Raw genomic sequence first — 19,722 nt, 5'->3', positions numbered from 1 at the left:
ACCACCATGGCCTTGGTGGATTGTGGCGCTGCAGGAGTGTTTATGGATACTATGTGGGCACACAAACACGGTCTAACACTTGTACAAAGGGAGGAAGTCCAGAAGGTGGAAGGAGTCGATGGGTCTCCGCTTTCATCAGGTCCTATCACCCACTCCACCGAAACCATGATGGTTCGCATCTTTCACCATTCGGAACAGTTACAGTTCGATTTAATTCGAGCAGCACATTTCCCAGTAATACTAGGGATCTCCTGGCTGAGGATGCATAACCCACTAATAGATTGGACACGGAACACTTTGGCCTTCACTTCCTCCTACTGTAGACACAATTGCGGTATCCATCCCGCAGAAGAGCCGGTACAGGTCCTTACTCCACTACAACAAGGGGTAAATGAGATTTGTAAAATTCCCCAAGAATTGACCGAATTTTCTGACCTCTTCAAGGACAACTCAGTTTTGGAACTACCCCCACATCGGCCGGAAGACTGTGTCATCGAGCTACCACCTGATGCCCTGGTGCCATTCAGCCGCATGTTCTCCTTATCTCTTACGGAAAAGAGGGCCCTGCGTAAATATTTGGATTCCCATTTAATTAATGGCCTTATTCGACCTTCCAAATCACCGGCAGGTGCATCTCTCTTCTTCATACCCAAGAAAGATACTTCAGAACTGAGGCCCTGTATCGATTACAGGGGCCTGAACAAGGTCACAATTCGGGACAGATACCCAATGCCCCTGATAGCTGACATCTTGGAAGCAGTCCAGGGTTCCACAATATTTTCTAAATTGGACCTTCGCAGTGCCTATCATCTCCTGCGAATTAGAAATGGGGATGAATGGAAGACTGCTTTTCGGACCCCGTTTGGCCTTTTTGAGTATCGGGTGATGCCATTCGGCCTGGTAAACGCACCCGCCATATTCCAACGCTTTATGGACCGCATGTTTTCCGATCTGCTATGTTGTAGTGTCATTGTTTATTTGGATGACATTTTGGTGTTTTCAAAAACCAATTCCGAACACGGGTGTCATCTTCGGACAGTATTCCAGCGACTACGCTCGCAACAGCTATTGGTCAAGCTTGAGAAATGTCTCTTCTACCAACCTTCTATTCCATACTTAGGGTACATCCTCTCTCAAAAAGGAATCAGTATGGATCCCAGGAAGGTATCAGCCATCCTGGATTGGCCAATTCCAGCATCCCAAAAAGACGTCCAACGGTTTTTGGGGTTAGCTAATTTCTATAGAAAATTTATCAATCACTTCTCACAGATAGTGCTTTCAATCACTGCCCTCCTGAAAAAGGACACCAAACCTTTCTTTTGGTCGGAATCGGCCAACCAAGCCTTTTTAGATCTGAAAAGAAGATTCTGCTCCGCTCCAATTCTGTCTCAACCGGATCAGGACCAGCCCTTCATAGTCGAGGCAGACGCCTCGGCCCACGCATTGGGAGCTGTTCTCCTTCAACTTAAGGATGGCACGGAACATCCCGTAGCCTATCTCTCTAAAACCCTTTCAGCTAGCCAGAGGAATTACTCGGTAATAGAAAAAGAACTGTTGGCCCTCAAAGTTGCCTGTGAAGAATGGAGACACTTACTCCAAGGTGGCACCCATCCTTTCGTGTTACGCACGGACCATAAGAACCTAAAGGTACTCGGAAGCATGGAGTGTGTCAACTCCAGACAGGCCCGGTGGGCGCATTTTTTTAGTCAGTACGATTTTGATATAACCTACATACCATGCACTCAGAACTGCTTGGCCGATGCCCTATCCAGAAGACAGTCTTTCGAGCACCTCACCCCCCCAATCGGGAACCCTCTGTTTCCTCAAAACAGGATTGTGGGATTAGTTTCTTCCTTTCTGCAAGAAGTCAAGACGGTAACCAGACCGGACTTAGTCACTTCAATACCTGGAAGTCTGCGCCCACGAATAGGTTGGTCGGAAGGACTTTTACTAGTGGGTCAGCGCTTGTATGTTCCCTCCGAAATCCTACAGCGGAAGGTACTGGATTGGGGCCATAACCATATGACAGCTGGTCATAGAGGAGTAAAAGGAACCACTGAGTTGATCTCTCGCTCATTCTTTTGGCCATCACTATCTCAGGATGTGAGAAGACACTGTAGAACATGTACGGTGTGCGCACAGAATAAGAATCCCACCTGTAAACCCTATGGGTTATTGACTCAACCAGAATTACCCAACAGACCCTGGACTCAAATTTCTACAGACTTCATTGTAGACTTGCCAGTATCCCAGGGTTCGACTTGTCTCATGGTTACCATAGACACGTTTACTAAGATGGCACATTTTTCTGCATTACCAGGAATACCTTCTGCCCCCCAGATGGCGGAAGTCTTTCTTAGGGACATATTCAGACTCCATGGTCTTCCCGATAAGATAATCTCCGATAGAGGCACTCAATATACATCTCGTTTCTGGGGAGCCCTATGCCACCGACTAGGGATTGAAAGGGCCTTATCATCTGGCTTTCACCCCCAGACCAATGGCCAGACGGAGCGAATTAACGCCTCCCTCGAGCAGTACCTCAGGTGTTACATTAACAAAAATCAGGACAATTGGGTTAGCCTTCTACCCACGGCAGAATTTGCCTACAACAACACAGTACATTCGGCTACGGGTCTTAGCCCTTTTTTCTGCTCCTATGGGGTTCACCCTCGTAGTATACTCCCTGTGTTTCCCTCACCTTCTAATATACCTACTATTGAATCTACCTTGGATCACTTAACTACCGCACATTCTACCGCTCAACGGAGTTTGGCTTCCACTAGGCATAGGTATAAGGTTTTTGCTGATCGGTCTCGCTCGCCTTGCCCTGATTGGAAGGAGGGTGATCGAGTTTGGTTATCAACCCGATTCCTGCCTAGATGGGTGCATTCGACCAAATTGACCCCCCGATTTGTAGGGCCCTATAAGATCAACAAGAAGATCAATCCTGTGGCCTATAGATTACAGCTTCCCAAATCCATGCACCGGGTACACCCGGTCTTTCACTCGTCCCTCCTTCGGCCGGTTGATCCCCATATCTCAGTCAAAAAGGCTTTTGGATTGTCCGGTAATACCAAAGACCTGTCCGAAGAATATGAGGTATCGGCCATTCGTGATTCCAGATATCGCAAAGGCAGGTTGGAATACCTGGTTTCCTGGAGGAACTACCCTAGTTCAGAGGACTCCTGGGAGCCTAAATCCTATGTTCGTGCACCCAGAATGGTCAGGAGTTTTCACCGTGCTCATCCGGGTAAGCCCGGGGGAACCAGCCTTGGAGGGGGGCATACTGTCACGCTCGGCCGCGGTTGGCGGCTGTGGAGACGCTGGCGATGGGGCGGCCATTGAATTGGACGTCACGTTGACGGCGTCCGCATCCAGCGGTCTAGTTTTTTTCCGCGCTTCCCCGGCGGAGCCTATGTAACGTCACCTAACCCGGAAGCCCGCGCGTTGCAACCTTCGCGTCAGGCTTCGGGTTGGTACGCTACAGTTTTCCTTTCCGTGGCTTCGCCACCGCATTCCCCCTGCTGCTTCGCTCCTCCCTCTCTTGTTCCTCCTTCCGTTCCTCGTCCTCTCCCTTTATCTCTCTCTCCCTCATTGACTACTGGCACCCCCTCTTTAGCACTCTCATTGGGTCGCGTTCCCTTCTGGCTCCTTTCTCTGCTTGCCGTTCTACCTTCCTAGGTAGACACTCCTGTCTCTGCCCTATTTAGCGGGCGCCTCGAGCTCCATTTCGACATTATCCTGTTATGCCCTGCAGTCTTGACCAGAACCACTACTGACCTGCAAAGAAGGGGTTTTTTGTGCCTTTCAGGCTTTTTCCCCTACACCGGTCTACCCCGGTTCGGGGGCCCCCTTTTTTTGCCCCGAGTTTGAGGGGCAGGGTGGCTTCCTCTCGGGGTAGGTCCTCTCATCATAACAGAGAACAGGAAGTCTGGAAAAGGAGATTCGGAGCTGAACCGGAAGAGATACCCCAAGGTGAGCAGGAGGGTATTGAAGATAGAGGGGGATCAGGGGTGAAGTTAGAAGAAAGTGGGAGTACACTTGACAAAAGCGAATGAGCCTTCCAATTTATAAAGGGATTGTGTTCTTCTAGCCATGGCATCCCCAGTATGATAGGATAGTTAGCAGAGCGTATCAAATCGAATGATTTGGTTTCCTTGTGATGATGAATTCTCATGGAGATGGGTAGGGTGTTGGCTACAATGGGTCATCCTTCCAGTGGACATTGTAAGGAACTCATGGTGGCATCACTAAAGACAGGCACAAGTGATAACATTTGGGTGTTTACTAATCTGTAAATGCAGGGTAGAAAAACTCCTAACCTAAACCTAAATCTAAGATGGCAGCAAGCTTCGACCATCAAAGGAAAAATAAGGCAGCCCTTGTGGCGTCTTGTCACAGAATAAAAGGCCTATATTAAAGAAACTGTTGCCAAATCCTTACAACTAATTAGAGAAAAAATGTGGGATAGGGTTTTCAATAAAGATAGAAGTGTTCACAAATAGTAAGTCAGGGTGTGATTGCTAAGGGTCTCCCTTCCCCACGTTTTCAGCACGGGAAAAGGTGTGGCTTTGGAGCACAGCACACGCTCCAGCTTTCCCAGCATGAGCCAACAGTTCCGTACCAGCTATCAGGTTCTTCAATGGTTAAGTCTCTTTTAACAAAGTTCTCTTGCCTTTGAGGGCCCGATGTTTCAACAAACAAACACAAAGTTCTGTTCCACGTATACTTTGGGCAATGGCTTCACCCCTCTTCTGGGTGCAGACCCCTCACAAGTAGTATTCAACAACAAACAAACAAACAAAGAGTTCCTTACCAAATGGACTTTGGGTGATGACTTTTCAACCCTGGATCTCCCTCGGCCGGGCTCAAACCCAAATGACAAGGGGGACAATTCAATTCCCCTTGTCTTCCAATATTTCTAGTATTCACAAATCTTAATGTCTTTTTAAACAGTTTTTCAGGCTTTGCCCCTTTTGTCAGCTTCCCCCTGCCGAGTTGACTCTTGCCAACTTTTCTAACACACTGCTCAGGCGCTAATTTCACTGAGCGGGATTCATTTCACTTTCGACGGTACAGAGGATTTTACAAGACCTCTGTATGACCACTTTGACCTCCTTTTTTCCTCTTCCGAAGGCCTTCTGGTTACAGTAGTCTCTACCATCAGGTAATTGCCCAGAGTTTCCTGTGTGAGCACCCACGTGGTGGCGGACGCCTCTGTTGCTGGTTTTCCCCCTCTTTCATCATCAGTTTCTTTAAACCTTTCAAAGTTCAAATTAGCCCTTGGCTTCTTTTGTTTCAACACAGTTTGGTTTCTTATCGACTCTCTCCTCGACTCACCGGCTGTGATGAACCGCTTGGCTTTCTTTCTCTTTGGAGTCAAGCTTGGTACCACAGAGACAAGCGTCTCTACCCGGCTTGGTAATCAGCAGAGGAGGGTCTTGTGTACCGTTGACATCTGCTGCAACAAATGCTGGCTATTTTTTGCGGTCTTATGATTCCTTCTGCAGAGGTTTCACAGGCCTTGGTCGGAAAGGGCAAGGTCGCTTCTCTCCTTGTCATCCCCTTGAACTGCAGTGCTGAGTTAGCTTTCACATTGTGCGGTCTGTCTTGCTCGTATTGTGCTCTATTGCTCCACCTTTTATCCCTGTGCGGAAAGGAAAGGGCCGTCAGGTGTGTGTGATTTTGGTCAATTGTCTGACTTTGCTTGACCCTTAGGACAGGACATGTCAGGTAAATAGTTTTACATTAGTCCATTGTTTCTCTTGATTTTAGCAAGTGTTTGTGTCAGAAAGGTAGGGGGTTAGCGTTTGATAGGGTTTATGAAATAGACAGGGGGATTATGGGAACAGTAGTGTTTTGCCAATGCAGATCGGGAATTCGAGAAATAATAACCAGATGAATGTGGAAAAGAATGACCGGGAGTATTATTGTGAAATGAACAAGGGGTGTTGTGGGACCGGTAGTGTTTTGTTAATGTTGATTGAGAGTTCGGAAAATAATAATCAAAGGGACGTGCAGAAGAAGGATGCAGAGTATTTGGGTGGAAAACAGGAAAACAAGGATACAGGGAGTTGTGGTTTTTGAGTGTAACAGGGTTTGGGCTCCTAGTTGGTTTGCCAGAGGTGTAAGGGTGGTTGGATGTTATTAAGGGAGCATCTTTGGATAGTAGGGAGGCAGATGTGGAATAACCAAACAACTCCTTAGGGACTTCGTCCCTGGTAGAATACTGCATCTCCTTTTGGGCATTCTACCAAGCATAACCTTGGGCTCCCCTACCTAGGTGATCCTCCCTTGCTCGTCCACCCTCAGGGTGGGGATCTGAGAGCGCCAGCCCTCCCCTGGCCACCTGAATAAGGGATTATTAATGTCTACTCAGGAGAATACCCTGAGGTTTCTCACAACATCCATCAACTCCCTGAATAGGTAAAGCCCTCTCTTTTTGTTGGAAGTGGATAGAATATTTTCTTGCCCAGGCTACATCCATAAAAATACTGGTTGCTTCGGAATCAACCAAGGCGGTAGTCTCAATCACGCCAATGGAAGGTAAGTATATGGATATACGTAGCACAAGTAAATTTGTCAAAGTAGGTGGTACAGTGGTGGATAACAGGGGTTTTGACTATCCTCCCGACCCTTTAACTCGACTAAAGTCAGGAGCTGATGTTTCCCTGATGCCTTAGAAGTGCCACAGGGCAATTTCTCAACAAATGTTCTGTGGACCCACAGTACATGAGGAGTCCTTTGAGCCTATGGCGGGGACGTTCCTCATCAGGTAAAGGAGCCCTAGCAGCTCCGATTTGCATAGGTTCTTTCTCGTCAGGCTGTTTTGTAGTCAGAGTGGCAGATGCACCATGAAACATGGGTTTGTTGTGCTTCTTTTCAGCTTTACGTTCCTGTATTTTGAAGACTATATGAAACGTGAGCTTGATCAATTAATCAAAAGTATGAGGAAGAGGCACACGTTCCAATTCGTCCTTAATGTCCTTGTGTAATCCCCATCAGAATAAAGTAAAGCATGATTCTTCTGGCCAACCAGAGGACTGTGTAAGGAAGGCATGGTATCAAATGGTAAAACAGGCGCAATTGGTGACACTTCAAGGGTGTTTATTAAACTTCAATTGGGTTTGAAAAATGCCTGTCTAATCCTAAATCTAAAGATGGGAGCAAGCTACGACCATCAAATAATAATAATAACGCAGTCCTAGTCGAGTCTGTCAAAATAAAAGGGCCTATACTAATAAACCTTTTGCCGCCAATCCTTACTTCTAAATACAAATCGTGTGGGAAACAATGTTATACAATAGAAACATGTTCAGGAAATGATATGTCAGGATTTTCAAGTCATAGGCTTCCCTACCCCACGATTTCAGCATGGGACAAGGCGACATTCTTGAGCTTTGCACACTCTCTGGCTTCTCTAGCACAAGTAGGCAGTTCAAAACCTAAACATCAGGGCCTTCTGTGCCAAAGTCTCTTATTTCAGAGAGCCTGATGCAACACAACAAACATTAAAGTTCCTTTCTTCTTAGGATTTCACATATACAACTTCTTGGGTGATTTACAGTTCACTCCAGGTTCCCCTCCGCCAGGCTCAGGCCCATTTTAACACAAGATTTTCAATTGTTCTTCCTCTGCTGGTTCGGACCAAAATCATCTACATTTCCAAACCTTCTCTACTATATCAAAACTGAAGACTTACGACTGTGCGTGGGATTTTGCTTGACCCATTGCAGGACCACTTTGATTCACAATTACTCATTCTCTTCTTGATATAACCTTTTTCTCACTTTCACCTTTGCCACTTTTCAGCTGGAGACCTTACAGAAACCTTTTATTGAGCACCGACATGGTGCCGGACCACTTTATCAAAGGCATTGTAGCTTGCTTTTAAAGTTCACTCACTCATCAGCAGTTCAACTTTACTTGTGTCTCTTATCACATGTGTTTTAAAAATGGTCGTTCCAGCGCTCGCCATACAATGTTGCTGCTTTGAACCTTGGCTTCAACACAGACCTGTCTTGAATTGGTCTCCCCAACTCACCGGCTGTGTTGATTTCACTGTCGCTGCTTTGTTCTTGGTGCCAAGGGTGGACCAAGTAGGTTGCTGCTTCTCCCCACCTTGATTATTGATGCGGGGAGTTGGGGGGCCGGGTATCTCTGACACACAATGCAGGATTCTTCAGCCTGGTTTCCTGGTCTTATGCTTTCTATTCTCGAGGTTTCTGGAAAGTAACGGTTCCTTGTCGAAAAGGTCAAGGGAACTTCCCTCCTTGCAATCCCCTTCTGTTTTGCCGTCTTTCTTCTCTTGTTCAGCTGCCACCTCAAAACTGCTGTTTCCTTGTGTGCTTTGCCTCGCTCAGAGTGTGCTCTCGAGCTCTCTTTTTATCTTTGTGGGGAAGCATAATGAAAGTCAGGTATGTGTGATGGTCAGTAATTGCCTGACCTCACCTGACCATTGTAATCAGACACGTCAGGTATACTGCTTGCGTGTTAGTCTGTTTTCGGGTGTTAGGCAGAATTACATGCAGTACCCTTTGGGAACACTACACACAATTAAGGCTACAGGTGTAAGCACAATCTCACCTTTGGTATAAGGCTGTACTACACAGTTTTGTTGTAGCAGGGCTGAGCAGCCAGGCTTATCTCAAGAGGGATGTGAGCAGTACAAGGTGTTACACAAAGGACTTGCTATCACAGTGGTTCAAACAAACACTTACTCAAGGTTTCTTAGTAAAACAATATTAATTTATTTACACAGTTAGTTAGAAAACATTCCACGAGTAATAAGCAGCTCAATATCACACTATAATACACTACAGTACTAAACCAATACGTTTATGAACAAGTTAGGCTCCCATGAAGTGGGAGCAAAATGGCACTTCAGTAACTTTCAAAAGGGAGTAAAAAGACACAGGTTATAAGAATCAAACACAATTACTTTCTTAGGCAGGGCAATTAATTTCAGTTCACTACAAGAGGCAGTTCAATTCAATAGGCCTGGGCCAAAGTCAATGGATCAGTGTCTTGGATAGGATAACACAGTTGTTGTAGTAAACGGTTAAGTCTTTGCCAATGTTCTTATAAGTCGTTTGCACGAAAAAGAGTTATAGGTCGGGTTAGGAGCGAACAAGACTCCAAAGTTGGGAAAGTTTCACAAACTTTCACCGCGGCATAGAGGATTTCAATACCGCATTTGCACAGTACCTTTTGAATGAAGAAATGCTGTAGCTGAGGCAGTTGTTCCTGGCAGTTCCTGTAGATCTCGCTGTTCCTGAGCCTCAGTTGTGGGGACAAGAGGGAGGACATCGGGAGGTTCCTGCACTGCACGGGGACGGATCCACAAGCTTGTCAAAATGTCGGTTTAAGGTGTGAATGCCTTAAAGTCCACAAACTGGTATCCTTCTCACTGGCTATCCGGTTTTCAACAGCACTCTGAAGAAAATACGACCAGTATGGAGATGGTTTCCAGGTGGCTTGCAAGTTGGTTGTTCCCACCAGCTCAAGTGAAGAAGTCGTCCTTGAAGGGGCTTCTCTGTTGAGGGAGTTTCAGGCCATTCAGACCTGCAGCAGGGCTTCACCGGGCAAACCAACGGTTTAGGAGTTGCAGGAGTCATCTTCCTTCAGCTTGTCTTTGGTTCTTTCGTTCCAGTGGTCGACCCTGCCTTCCAAGTCCCAGAGACCTGCTTTTAAACTGTTTTCTCCCATTCATTGTAGCCTAGCTGTCACTCACCCAGCAGCCAATCATGCCAGAGTGCATTCAGGTCTCCTAGGAGACTAAGCACAGGGAGTTTTGGGCACCTCTCTCACATCCTGTCCACCCCAGACAGTCAGGTGCAAGAGGGGGGCTTCAGTACAGAAGCCCGCCAAAAGCATATGAACAAAGGGAACAAACCTGATTTGGCACGCAGAGACAAACACTAGAAGGACCTTTCCAAAAAGAAATGGTAAAAAAAGTCGATCGGATCCTGTTTTTACAGAGGGGACTCAGACGCCATCTTGAAAAACATGGCTCCGGTGGATTTCAGCTACCGGAGCGTTTAAACGGGTCGCGGTCAGGGATATCATGGTGATATTACCGCCACCAGCCATTCTGAGAGGAAAGGGTAGCTTTTGAGGGCTACATGAGTTTTCTAGGCATAGGGAATACTAGGTATTCCCTCCAGCACTCTGCTGTAAGGCAGTGTGTGCTGGGTCTAACAATTTAAAAAGACTAGCAAAGTCAATTTAAATTTACATTCACTGGGAGAGAGTAGTCAGTCCCAGAGAAGGTATTTAAACATTGGGAAGTCTAAAAGACATCCCTGTGCCAATGCACTGAGGATGCTATGTGACACACAAGAAAAAGATGATGCCTATGGAGTTGTCTAAAACTCCATATCCAAAGAACACAAATGTAAAACACACATCAAAATACATGAAAGAGTGGAAAATAAGGCTCACGCTCTTTCCAGGTAAAAATGAAAGTCCTAGCAATCCAGCAAAGTTGCTGGGGGTCTCAAAAGGTAAGGGAAATTAGCACATTTATGAGAATTATCCCTAACAGCGGGCTGTCCATGTGAAAGTGTTGTAAAAGGGTGTGGGGTAGAGTTCCTAAATATCCTACCGGTTAGGATGGGGTAAAGGTGATAAGGGAAGGGGATACCGTGTCTCACCATCCGGTGTCCCACTCTGACTCCCTGAAGACCCCTCACCCAGGTGATCATCTGGCACTGGTCCACTCCCAGGAACTTGATCCAAAAGCGATGGCTGTGACCTTGTTTTGCTTTAGCTTGGCCTCGTAGGGAGTTTGCATACTCACGCTCCCCAGACCCATGCAAAATCAGTTATTGGACTCAGTTAGGCAAAAAAAGTTATACATAGACAAAGAGAAATATCATCACTGTTATCATCGTTGTAGAAGACACCTTCTGCAATTACTGACCATCACACATACCTGACTTTCATTATGCTTCCCCACAAAGATAAAAAGAGAGCTCGAGAGCCACTACGATACTGCTTAGTCCCACAGCAGGTAGGCAGAGAGATTGATCGTACTGACGGAATCTGGAGCGGAGCGTCCTCCCTCTCAGTGAGACTGCATCACCCGGGGTCCAAATTCTAACTGCTTTCCCAAGAGTAAAACCTCTTCTCTTTATGGGGCTACTTTCGATACCTGCTCCTCATGAGTTACCATGTTGCCCTCGGCCGAAGAGCAGACAATAAGCCTGAGTGGCAAAAAGAGTGGAATATTCCAGTTAGAAGCGGAAAGGACCCAGCTTCTCTTCTTTCTGTCGTTCCTATTGCTCCTTATCACCGAAACTGCAGGACGCTCCGCCTCCCTTTCTAGCTTGTCCTTCAGTGCACAATACAACTATTCTTGGTCGTCTGACATAAATATGTGACCTTGTCTTCGCTGTAGAAATACATGTTTACTTGCTGAGTGTCAGGTTTCAATAGTAAATACATAATGTTCTTGTTTATTTCATTATTAGAAATTAATCTAATCCTTTAATATTCAAAATGATTTGGCCTTAACTTTTACATTCAGAGTAATGCAGATACCCCAAGCCAAGATGGAGGGCAGAGACGGGAGTTCTGATTGGGTGGCAAGTTGACAGAGTTTGATTCCCAACATTCTAAACTGCCTTTCATCAGTTATGTTTCAAGAGTAGGTCATGTTTTGTTTTTCTCCTGAGATTTTTCTGAACTTGGAATCCTTTCAAGAAGAATCCTTCAAGAAATAAGAATTAAGAACTAAGAAATAACTACTACCTAATTGATTCAACTTTCAAGCAATTCATTTCTCGGACAGAAAGAACGTTGTCAAGTCTTCATCAGCAACTACTAAAGCTAAGTACTATGTATATTTGTATATGAATTATTCCGGTTAGTCAAGCATTAACTCCTGAAATTCATGCATTTTTTCCTTCAGAAGTGAAACTACATATTCTCTAGTAAGTGGTTTCAGATGTCTTACTTATAAATACTGAGTAAACTCAGCATACGTAGTACGCGCTCTCACGCGTGTTTTGGAACTGTTTACTTGTGGAGTCAGCTGTGGAGTTGATCGCGCCTTCAGGTGCACGTAGCGCAGTTTTCAAAAAGAAGTTCAGTTATATGTTGTTCGCGCCCTCGCGCACATTTTATTAAACTGTGTGCTTAAGGGTATCGCTTTCGAGTGCACGTTGCACTGTTAATAAAAAGGGAGTTTCCGTTTTCTGTTGTTCGCGCCCTCGCGCGCATTTTATAAAACTGTGTTTTCAACAGAATTGTGAATGCGTTGCTCGCGTTCACACACGTCTTGACTAAATACTTTTTAAAAGACTTCACTTACCTTATTACAGTCATCCTGTGCTGGTTCCTGTTCGTTCGCGTTCTGCTGCAGCGGCATCGTGTTTCGTATCTGGATATCTACGAGGACATTCCGTTCTGATCGTATCTGCGTGCCAGCTGAAAAAGAAACAGAAACTTTACTTTAGTGTTTGTGATGATGCAGTAAGATGAACTCTTTCTTTTGCTAAAGAAATAAAGGTAAGACTGCATGTTTAATTAATATAAAGACTACAAGTTGTGAAGATTACATTTTTTACCTATTGAACTCTTTTTCTGAGACTGGGTAATGAAAGGAATGTTTTCATTCAAAGGCACATATATAAATTAAAGGCAGTCAATCACATCTTGCATGTGACACTAATGAACATACTTTTTGGGATAAAAGGAATGTTATGTTTTAACATGAAGACAAAATATGAGAACTTTAGCTTCAATTCTAAATGAAGACTCTTTTCAAGACTACTCTTAACAACAAGAAAAGCTTTGGAAATATGTTCTTATAATTCTGTGCCTACTTAACTCTTCAAGTGTGCATTAATTCATAGACATATCAGTTGAATCTTTGGTGAATAATGCACAATATTCAATATTTTAACAACACAGTTTCTTCTTGAAGTTCATTGAAAAGACAGTATAAGAATAAACTTACCTACAGAATTATTTTAGCATAATTAACATCCTCTAGGCTCATTGCAGAGGATACTCAGAGACTGGATGAAGAAAGAAGATCCTGTGCCTGATTTGTTATTTTATCCACTTTTCCCCCTTCTCCCCAGGGGTGTCTGGTATTCAGCTGTTCAGTTTAGTTGTCTGGTAGACATCTTAGTGGGATCGTGGGACTCAGAAGCTCCTGCGTGGATAAGGATATTATCGGATATTACCAGCCCTGACAGAATGAAAGGCCCAAGTAATTTACCTTGCCTGAGCTGCTGAGACCACTTCCCAGAATCAAAATGGAAGCCTTGGGGGATTCGATTAAAGAGTTGAGAGAAGAGTTAAGAGTTTCTATTAATGAGAATGTCCTTTTAAATAAAAAAAATGGAGGAGTTAAATATTAAGGTGACACATATTCAGGAGATGTCAGAAGAGAGACTGGTAGGCAGGAGAGAGGAACATAATTTGGAACCTCCAGTTCTGGATAGAGAAGGTTCCAGACAGGGAGGAGATCCTGGGTTAGGAGCAATTGGAGGGTTGAAGACTTTGATTTTACCGGTGCCTCTGGCTCCACCTGAACGTTTTTCTGGTGAGGCTAAAAGATTTCAAACATTTATCACTCAATGTGAATTACATTTTTTAAGCAGACCGGAAGTGTTTTCTTCTGATATGTCAAATATAACATTTATGATATCTTATCTTTCTGGGGAGGCTGCTAGTTGGGCAGGAGTGTTGGTTAAACAAAAAGATTTAGCTTTGTATGATTTTAAACTATTTAAGGAGGAGTTCAGTAAGTTATTTGATAAACGTCAAGAATCTTTACAGGTTGATGGTGAACTGCTTGAGTTAAAACAAGGGAATCGACAGTTAGTAAGTTACATAACTCAATTTAAGACTTTAGTTGTTGAAGGTAACTGGCCAGAAGAAAAGCAAGCATCCCTTTTTTACAGAGGTTTAAGGGAGGAATTGAAAGACGCCTTGTCTGGGGTGGTTAATAGACCAACTTCTTGTGAAGCTTTGATGGACTTAGTCGTTCAGTTAGATTTTCGTCTCTATGAAAGAAGATTGGAGTGTAGGAGGGGAGAAAATAGACAAGAGAATAAACCTAATCCTTGATATGATAAATCCAGGCTGGAATTTGTAAATAAAGATTTTAGATCTAAAGGCTCAGAAAGTTCAGGAAGAATTAGAGGACCTCTTTCTAAGGAGGAAAGAGATAGGCGAAGAAATAATAATCTTTGTCTTTATTGTGGAAGGAGTGGACATTTTATTGGGAACTGCCCTTATACTCCAAAGAAGGTACAAACTATGGACAGCAAGAATCATCAAGTAGCCAATACCCTTCAGGCGGCAGTTCCTCATATAACAATAAATGTATCCTTGATTTTTTTAAAAGAAATTGGTGGGTAGTGGTCCTGTAGTCATTGATTCAGGGGCTACTGGAAATTTTATGGATTGGGGAGTAGCAAAAAGCTTAGGTATTCCCTTAGTAAAGAAGTTTTTATCAGAACAGGTTAGTTCTGTGGATGGATCAGAATTAACTTCAGGACCTATCACACATGAGACTTTACCCTTATTTATGATAACGGCAGGGAACCATGGAGAGGAGTTAATTTTTGAAATTATTGACACTCCACAATTGAAGATTATTTTAGGCATGCCCTGGCTCACACATCATAATCCTTTGATTGATTGGGGAAGAAGGGTGATTGAATTGAATTCCAATTCTTGTAAGGAACATTGTTTTGAAGTTAAATTCCTTGATGATACACCGATATTGGATGTTAATAGTGCAAGGTTCTTAGGGGAAGTTGGAAATCTTTCTCATTCTCATACAATTGGAGCTGTAATGGGAGAGTTACCTGAGTGTTACAAAGAATTTAGTGATGTCTTCGATGAGGTAGTAGCAGCTGGTCTTCCTCCTCATAGATCGTTTGATTGTAAAATAGAACTAGAACCTGGGGCCATTTTACCTTGTAGCAGAGTCTATGCACTTACAGAAAAGGAAGATGATTATCTTAAGGAGTATTTAACTGAACATTTAGCAAAAGGTTTCATCAGACATTCTAAGTCACCTGCGGCATCTCCTTTATTTTTTGTGCCTAAAAAGGAAGGAACATTAAGAACTTGTATTGACTATAGAGCATTAAATAAGGTAACTATCAAAAACAGATATCCACTTCCTATAATTTCAGTTATGCTAGACCAGATCAAAGGAGCTGAAGTTTTTTCTAAGTTGGACTTGAGAGGTGCTTATCATCTAGTTAGAGTAAAAGAAGGAGACGAATGGAAGACAGCATTCAAGACAAAATATGGATTATTTGAATATTTAGTTATGCCTTTCGGATTATGTAATGCCCCAGCTTCATTTCAGTTTTTTATTAATGAAGTACTACGTGAGTTTTTGGACATTTTTGTTGTAGTTTACATAGATGACATTTTAATATATTCCCAAGATTTGAAACAACACCAAAATCATGTAAAATTGGTCCTACAAAAATTGAGAGAAAACTATTTATTTGCAAAATTGGAAAAGAGCCAATTTCATACTTCTTCAGTTGAATTCCTTGGTTTTGTAATACCTCCAGGTGGGTTAGAGATGGATTCAAAGAAGATTCAAGCTGTCAGAGACTGGCCTTCTCCAACTAAGGTTAAGGAGGTTCAAAGTTTTTTAGGATTCGCCAATTTTTATAGACGATTCATTGATGGCTTCTCTCAAATAATCATGCCAATTACAAAATTACTTAAAAAAGGAGTTAAATTCATTTGGAATGAAGAAGCTGAAGCGGCTTTTCAAGAGTTAAAAGATTGTTTCATTACAGGACCTGTGCTCTTACATACTGATCCTTCTAAGCCTTTTTTTGTAGAGGCAGACGCCTCCAACCTGGCTATGGGAGCAGTTCTATCTCAAAGGCATGAATCCACTGCCAAATTGCATCCCGTTGCTTATTTTTCCATGAAATCTTCATCAGCAGAAATTAATTACACCATCATGGATCATGAGCTTTTAGCGATTAAGGCAGCCTTCGAAGAATGGCGCCATTATTTAAAAGGAGCTAGACACACTGTTACAGTGTTGACTGATCACAGAAATCTTTTGTTTTTAAAATCAGCTAAAACTTTAACACCAAGACAATTAAGATGGTCATTGTTCTTTTCAGATTATGACTTCGTAATTACTTTTAAACCTGGAAGTCAAAATGGAAAGGCAGATGCTTTATCTCACCACTTTCCAGGTAGTGAACAACTGAAGGAGATTGATCAACAGCCTGTGATTCCCTCTGAACATTTTATTGTGGCCGGAATTTTTGATGAAGGAAGTTTTTCCAAAGAGATTCAAGATTGTATGACTCCTGAACAAATGGCTGAATGGGTGAGACAGGATCCAGTGAGAAAAATTAAAGATGGTTTACCATACTTTGACAACAGGTTATATCTTCCATCAGAAAAGCTCAGTGAAAAGATTCTGGTAGATTGTCATGAATCTAAACTCTCAGGTCATCCAGGGTTTAGAAAGAATTTAGAACTAGTCAGGAGAGAATTTTGGTGAAATACAATGAGAATTGACATCTTAAACTTTGTAAAGACTTGTGAGACATGTATTCGAGCCAAATCTCATGTGGGCAAACCAGTGGGTTTATTAGAACCACTTCCTATTCCGTCGCATCCATGGCATACTATTTCTATGGACTTTATAGTTGATCTTCCCAAGGATCAGGGTTGCTCTACAATTCTGGTAGTTGTTGATCTACTGACTAGGGAAAGTCATTTTATGCCAATTAAAGGGGAATTTACAGCAGAAAGTTTAGCTAAACACTTTTCTCAAGGCATTGTTAGACTACATGGTTTACCTAGTCAAGTGATTTCCGATAGAGATTCTCAATTCCTTTCAAACTTTTGGAGAGCCTTTTGCAAAAGTCTTGGAGTGGAAGTAAAATTAACTTCTGGATATCATCCCGAGACTAATGGCCAAGTGGAACATGTTAATCTGGAGTTAGAAATGTACTTAAGATGTTACTTACAGACAGGAGACAGTTGGGTAGATCTAATCTGGATAGCTGAATTTGCATATAATAATTCTATGAAGGATTCTACTTCTATGTCTCCTTTTTTCTGTAGTCGTGGTTTCCATCCCCGTTTCCTTAGAGAACAGATAGTGAAAGACATTGGGAGTCCAGCAGTTGAGATTAGATTACAATCTATGAAGGAAAATCTGGAAAGAGCAGTCAAGGCACTTCAATTAAGTAAGGCTCGGTATAAGAAATTTGCTGATGTAAAACGCAAGTCTGGGCCAGAGTTTAGTGTTGGGGATAAAGTCTGTTTGTCTACCAAGGATTTGAAAATCAAGGGTAGAAATAAATTTAGTCCTAGATTTGTGGGTCCTTTTGAGATTGAGACTGTGATGAATCCAGTTGCAATTGGACTAAAACTCCCAAAAAGTTTAAATGTTCATCCAACATTTCACATTAGTCAGTTAAAACCATTTGTTGAAGGTACTAGATTGGGAATTCCTCCTAGTCCAGTTTTAGTGGAGAATCAATCTGAAGAATTTGAGGTTAGAGCAGTTTTGGACTCTAGAAGAAATCGTGGAAAACTTCAGTATTTAATAGACTGGAAAGGGTTTGGGCCTGAGGAACGTTCTTGGGAATTTGCTAGTGATGTTCATGCTCCAATTTTTGTTGCCAAATTTCATAGGAAGTATCCTTTTAAGCCTAGTCCAGGAGGGAGGGCTTAGAGAGGGGGTACTGTCAGGTTTCAATAGTAAATACATAATGTTCTTGTTTATTTCATTATTAGAAATTAATCTAATCCTTTAATATTCAAAATGATTTGGCCTTAACTTTTACATTCAGAGTACTGCAGATACCCCAAGCCAAGATGGAGGGCAGAGACGGGAGTTCTGATTGGGTGGCAAGTTGACAGTGTGTGATTCCCAACATTCTAAACTGCCTTTCATCAGTTATGTTTCAAGAGTAGGTCATGTTTTGTTTTTCTCCTGAGATTTTTCTGAACTTGGAATCCTTTCAAGAAGAATCCTTCAAGAAATAAGAATTAAGAACTAAGAATTAACTACTAGCTAATTAATTCAACTTTCAAGCAATTCATTTCTCGGAAAGAAAGAATGTTGTCAAGTCTTCATCAGCAACTACTAAAGCTAAGCACTATGTATATTTGTATATGAATTATTCCGGTTAGTCAAGGATTAACTCCTGAAATTCTTGCATTTTTTCCTTTCAAAGTGAAACTACATATTCTCTCGTAAGTGGTTTCAGATGTGTTACTTATAAATACTGAGTAAACTCAGCATACGTAGTACGCGCTCTCACGCGTGTTTTGGCACTGTTTACTTGTGGAGTCAGCTGTGGAGTTGATTGCGCCTTCATGTGCACGTAGCGCAGTTTTCAAAAAGAAGTTCAGTTATATGTTGTTCGCGCCCTCGCGCACATTTTATTAAACTGTGTGCTCAAGGGTATCGCTTTCGAGTGCACGTTGCACTGTTAATAAAAAGGGAGGTTCAGTTTTCTGTTGTTCGCGCCCTCACGCGCATTTTATAAAACTGTGTTTTCAACAGAATTGTGAATGCTTTGCTCGCGTTCACACACGTCTTGACTAAATACTTTTTAAAAGACTTCACTTACCTTATTACAGTCATCCTGTGCTGGTTCCTGTTCGTTCGTGTTCTGCTGTAGCGGCATCGCGTTTCGTATCTGGATATCTACAAGGACATTCCGTTGTGATCGTATCTGCGTGCCAGCTGAAAAAGAAACAGAAACTTTACTTTAGTGTTTCGGATGATGCAGTAAGATGAACTCTTTCTTTTGCTAAAGAAATAAAGGTAAGACTGCATGTTTAATTAATATAAAGACTACAAGTTGTGAAGATTACATTTTTTACCTATTGAACTCTTTTTCTGAGACTGGGTAATGGAACGAATGTTTTGATTCAAAGGCACATATATAAATTAAAGGCAGTCAATCACATCTTGCATGTGCAACACTAATGAACATACTTTTTGGGATAAAAGGAATGTTATGTTTTAACAGGAAGACAAAATATGAGAACTTTAGCTTCAATTCTAAATGAAGACTCTTTTCAAGACTACTCTTAACAACAAGAAAAGCTTTGGAAATTTGTTCTTATAATTCTGTGCCTACTTAACTCTTCAAGTGTGCATTAATTCATAGACATTTCAGTTGAACCTTTGGTGAATAATGCACAATATTCAATATTTTAACAACAAAGTTTCTTCTTGAAGTTCATTGAAAAGACAGTATAAGAATAAACTTACCTACAGAATTATTTTAGCATAATTAACATCCGCTAGGGTCATTGCAGAGGATACTCAGAGACTGGATGAAGAAAGAAGATCCTGTGTCTGATTTGTTATTTTATCCACTTTTCCCCCTTCCCCCCAGGGGTGTCTAGTATTCAGCTGTTCAGTTTAGTTGTCTGCTAGATATCTTAGTGGGATCGTGGGACTCAGCAGCTCCTGCGTGGATAAGGATATTATCGGATATTACCAGCCCTGACACTGAGCATGTGAAAACGTAGGCTTTCATTTCTATTTCATTTTGGTAAATGGAAGTCAATATCTAAGATGGCCACGCAACGGCGCCATGTTTTCTGGCTCATTTTGCACATGCACCACACTCCACCCCTTGGAGATTCAACTACCATAACCCAATGAGAGAAACAGAGGTTCCCAGAACCTGCTAAACAAACACCACAGATTCGGAATACAAGAAATGT

The 19,722-nt window shown here is 42.6% G+C and overlaps 1 protein-coding gene across 1 annotated transcript in view; it reads right to left on the bottom strand.

Moving 5' to 3' along the window:
- The window catches only part of LOC138565875 (cyclin-P-like), a 349,626-nt gene extending 330,899 nt beyond the window's left edge, over positions 1–18,727 (bottom strand). The window contains exons 1-2 of the mRNA XM_069643028.1: positions 18,612–18,727; positions 12,320–12,435 (exon numbers count right to left, since the gene is read on the bottom strand). Coding sequence (XP_069499129.1) covers positions 12,320–12,333 — 14 coding nt within the window. The 5' untranslated portion in view covers positions 12,334–12,435; positions 18,612–18,727. The remainder of the gene's footprint in view (positions 1–12,319; positions 12,436–18,611) is intronic.
- Between the last annotated feature and the right edge of the window lie 995 nt (positions 18,728–19,722).

Source organism: Ambystoma mexicanum, chromosome 2p, assembly GCF_040938575.1.
Source record: "Ambystoma mexicanum isolate Mex_15411 chromosome 2p, UKY_AmexF1_1, whole genome shotgun sequence".
Lineage (NCBI taxonomy): Eukaryota > Metazoa > Chordata > Amphibia > Caudata > Ambystomatidae > Ambystoma > Ambystoma mexicanum.
Note: the sequence above shows the minus strand (reverse complement) of the source record. Positions and strands in the feature narration are given on the sequence as shown.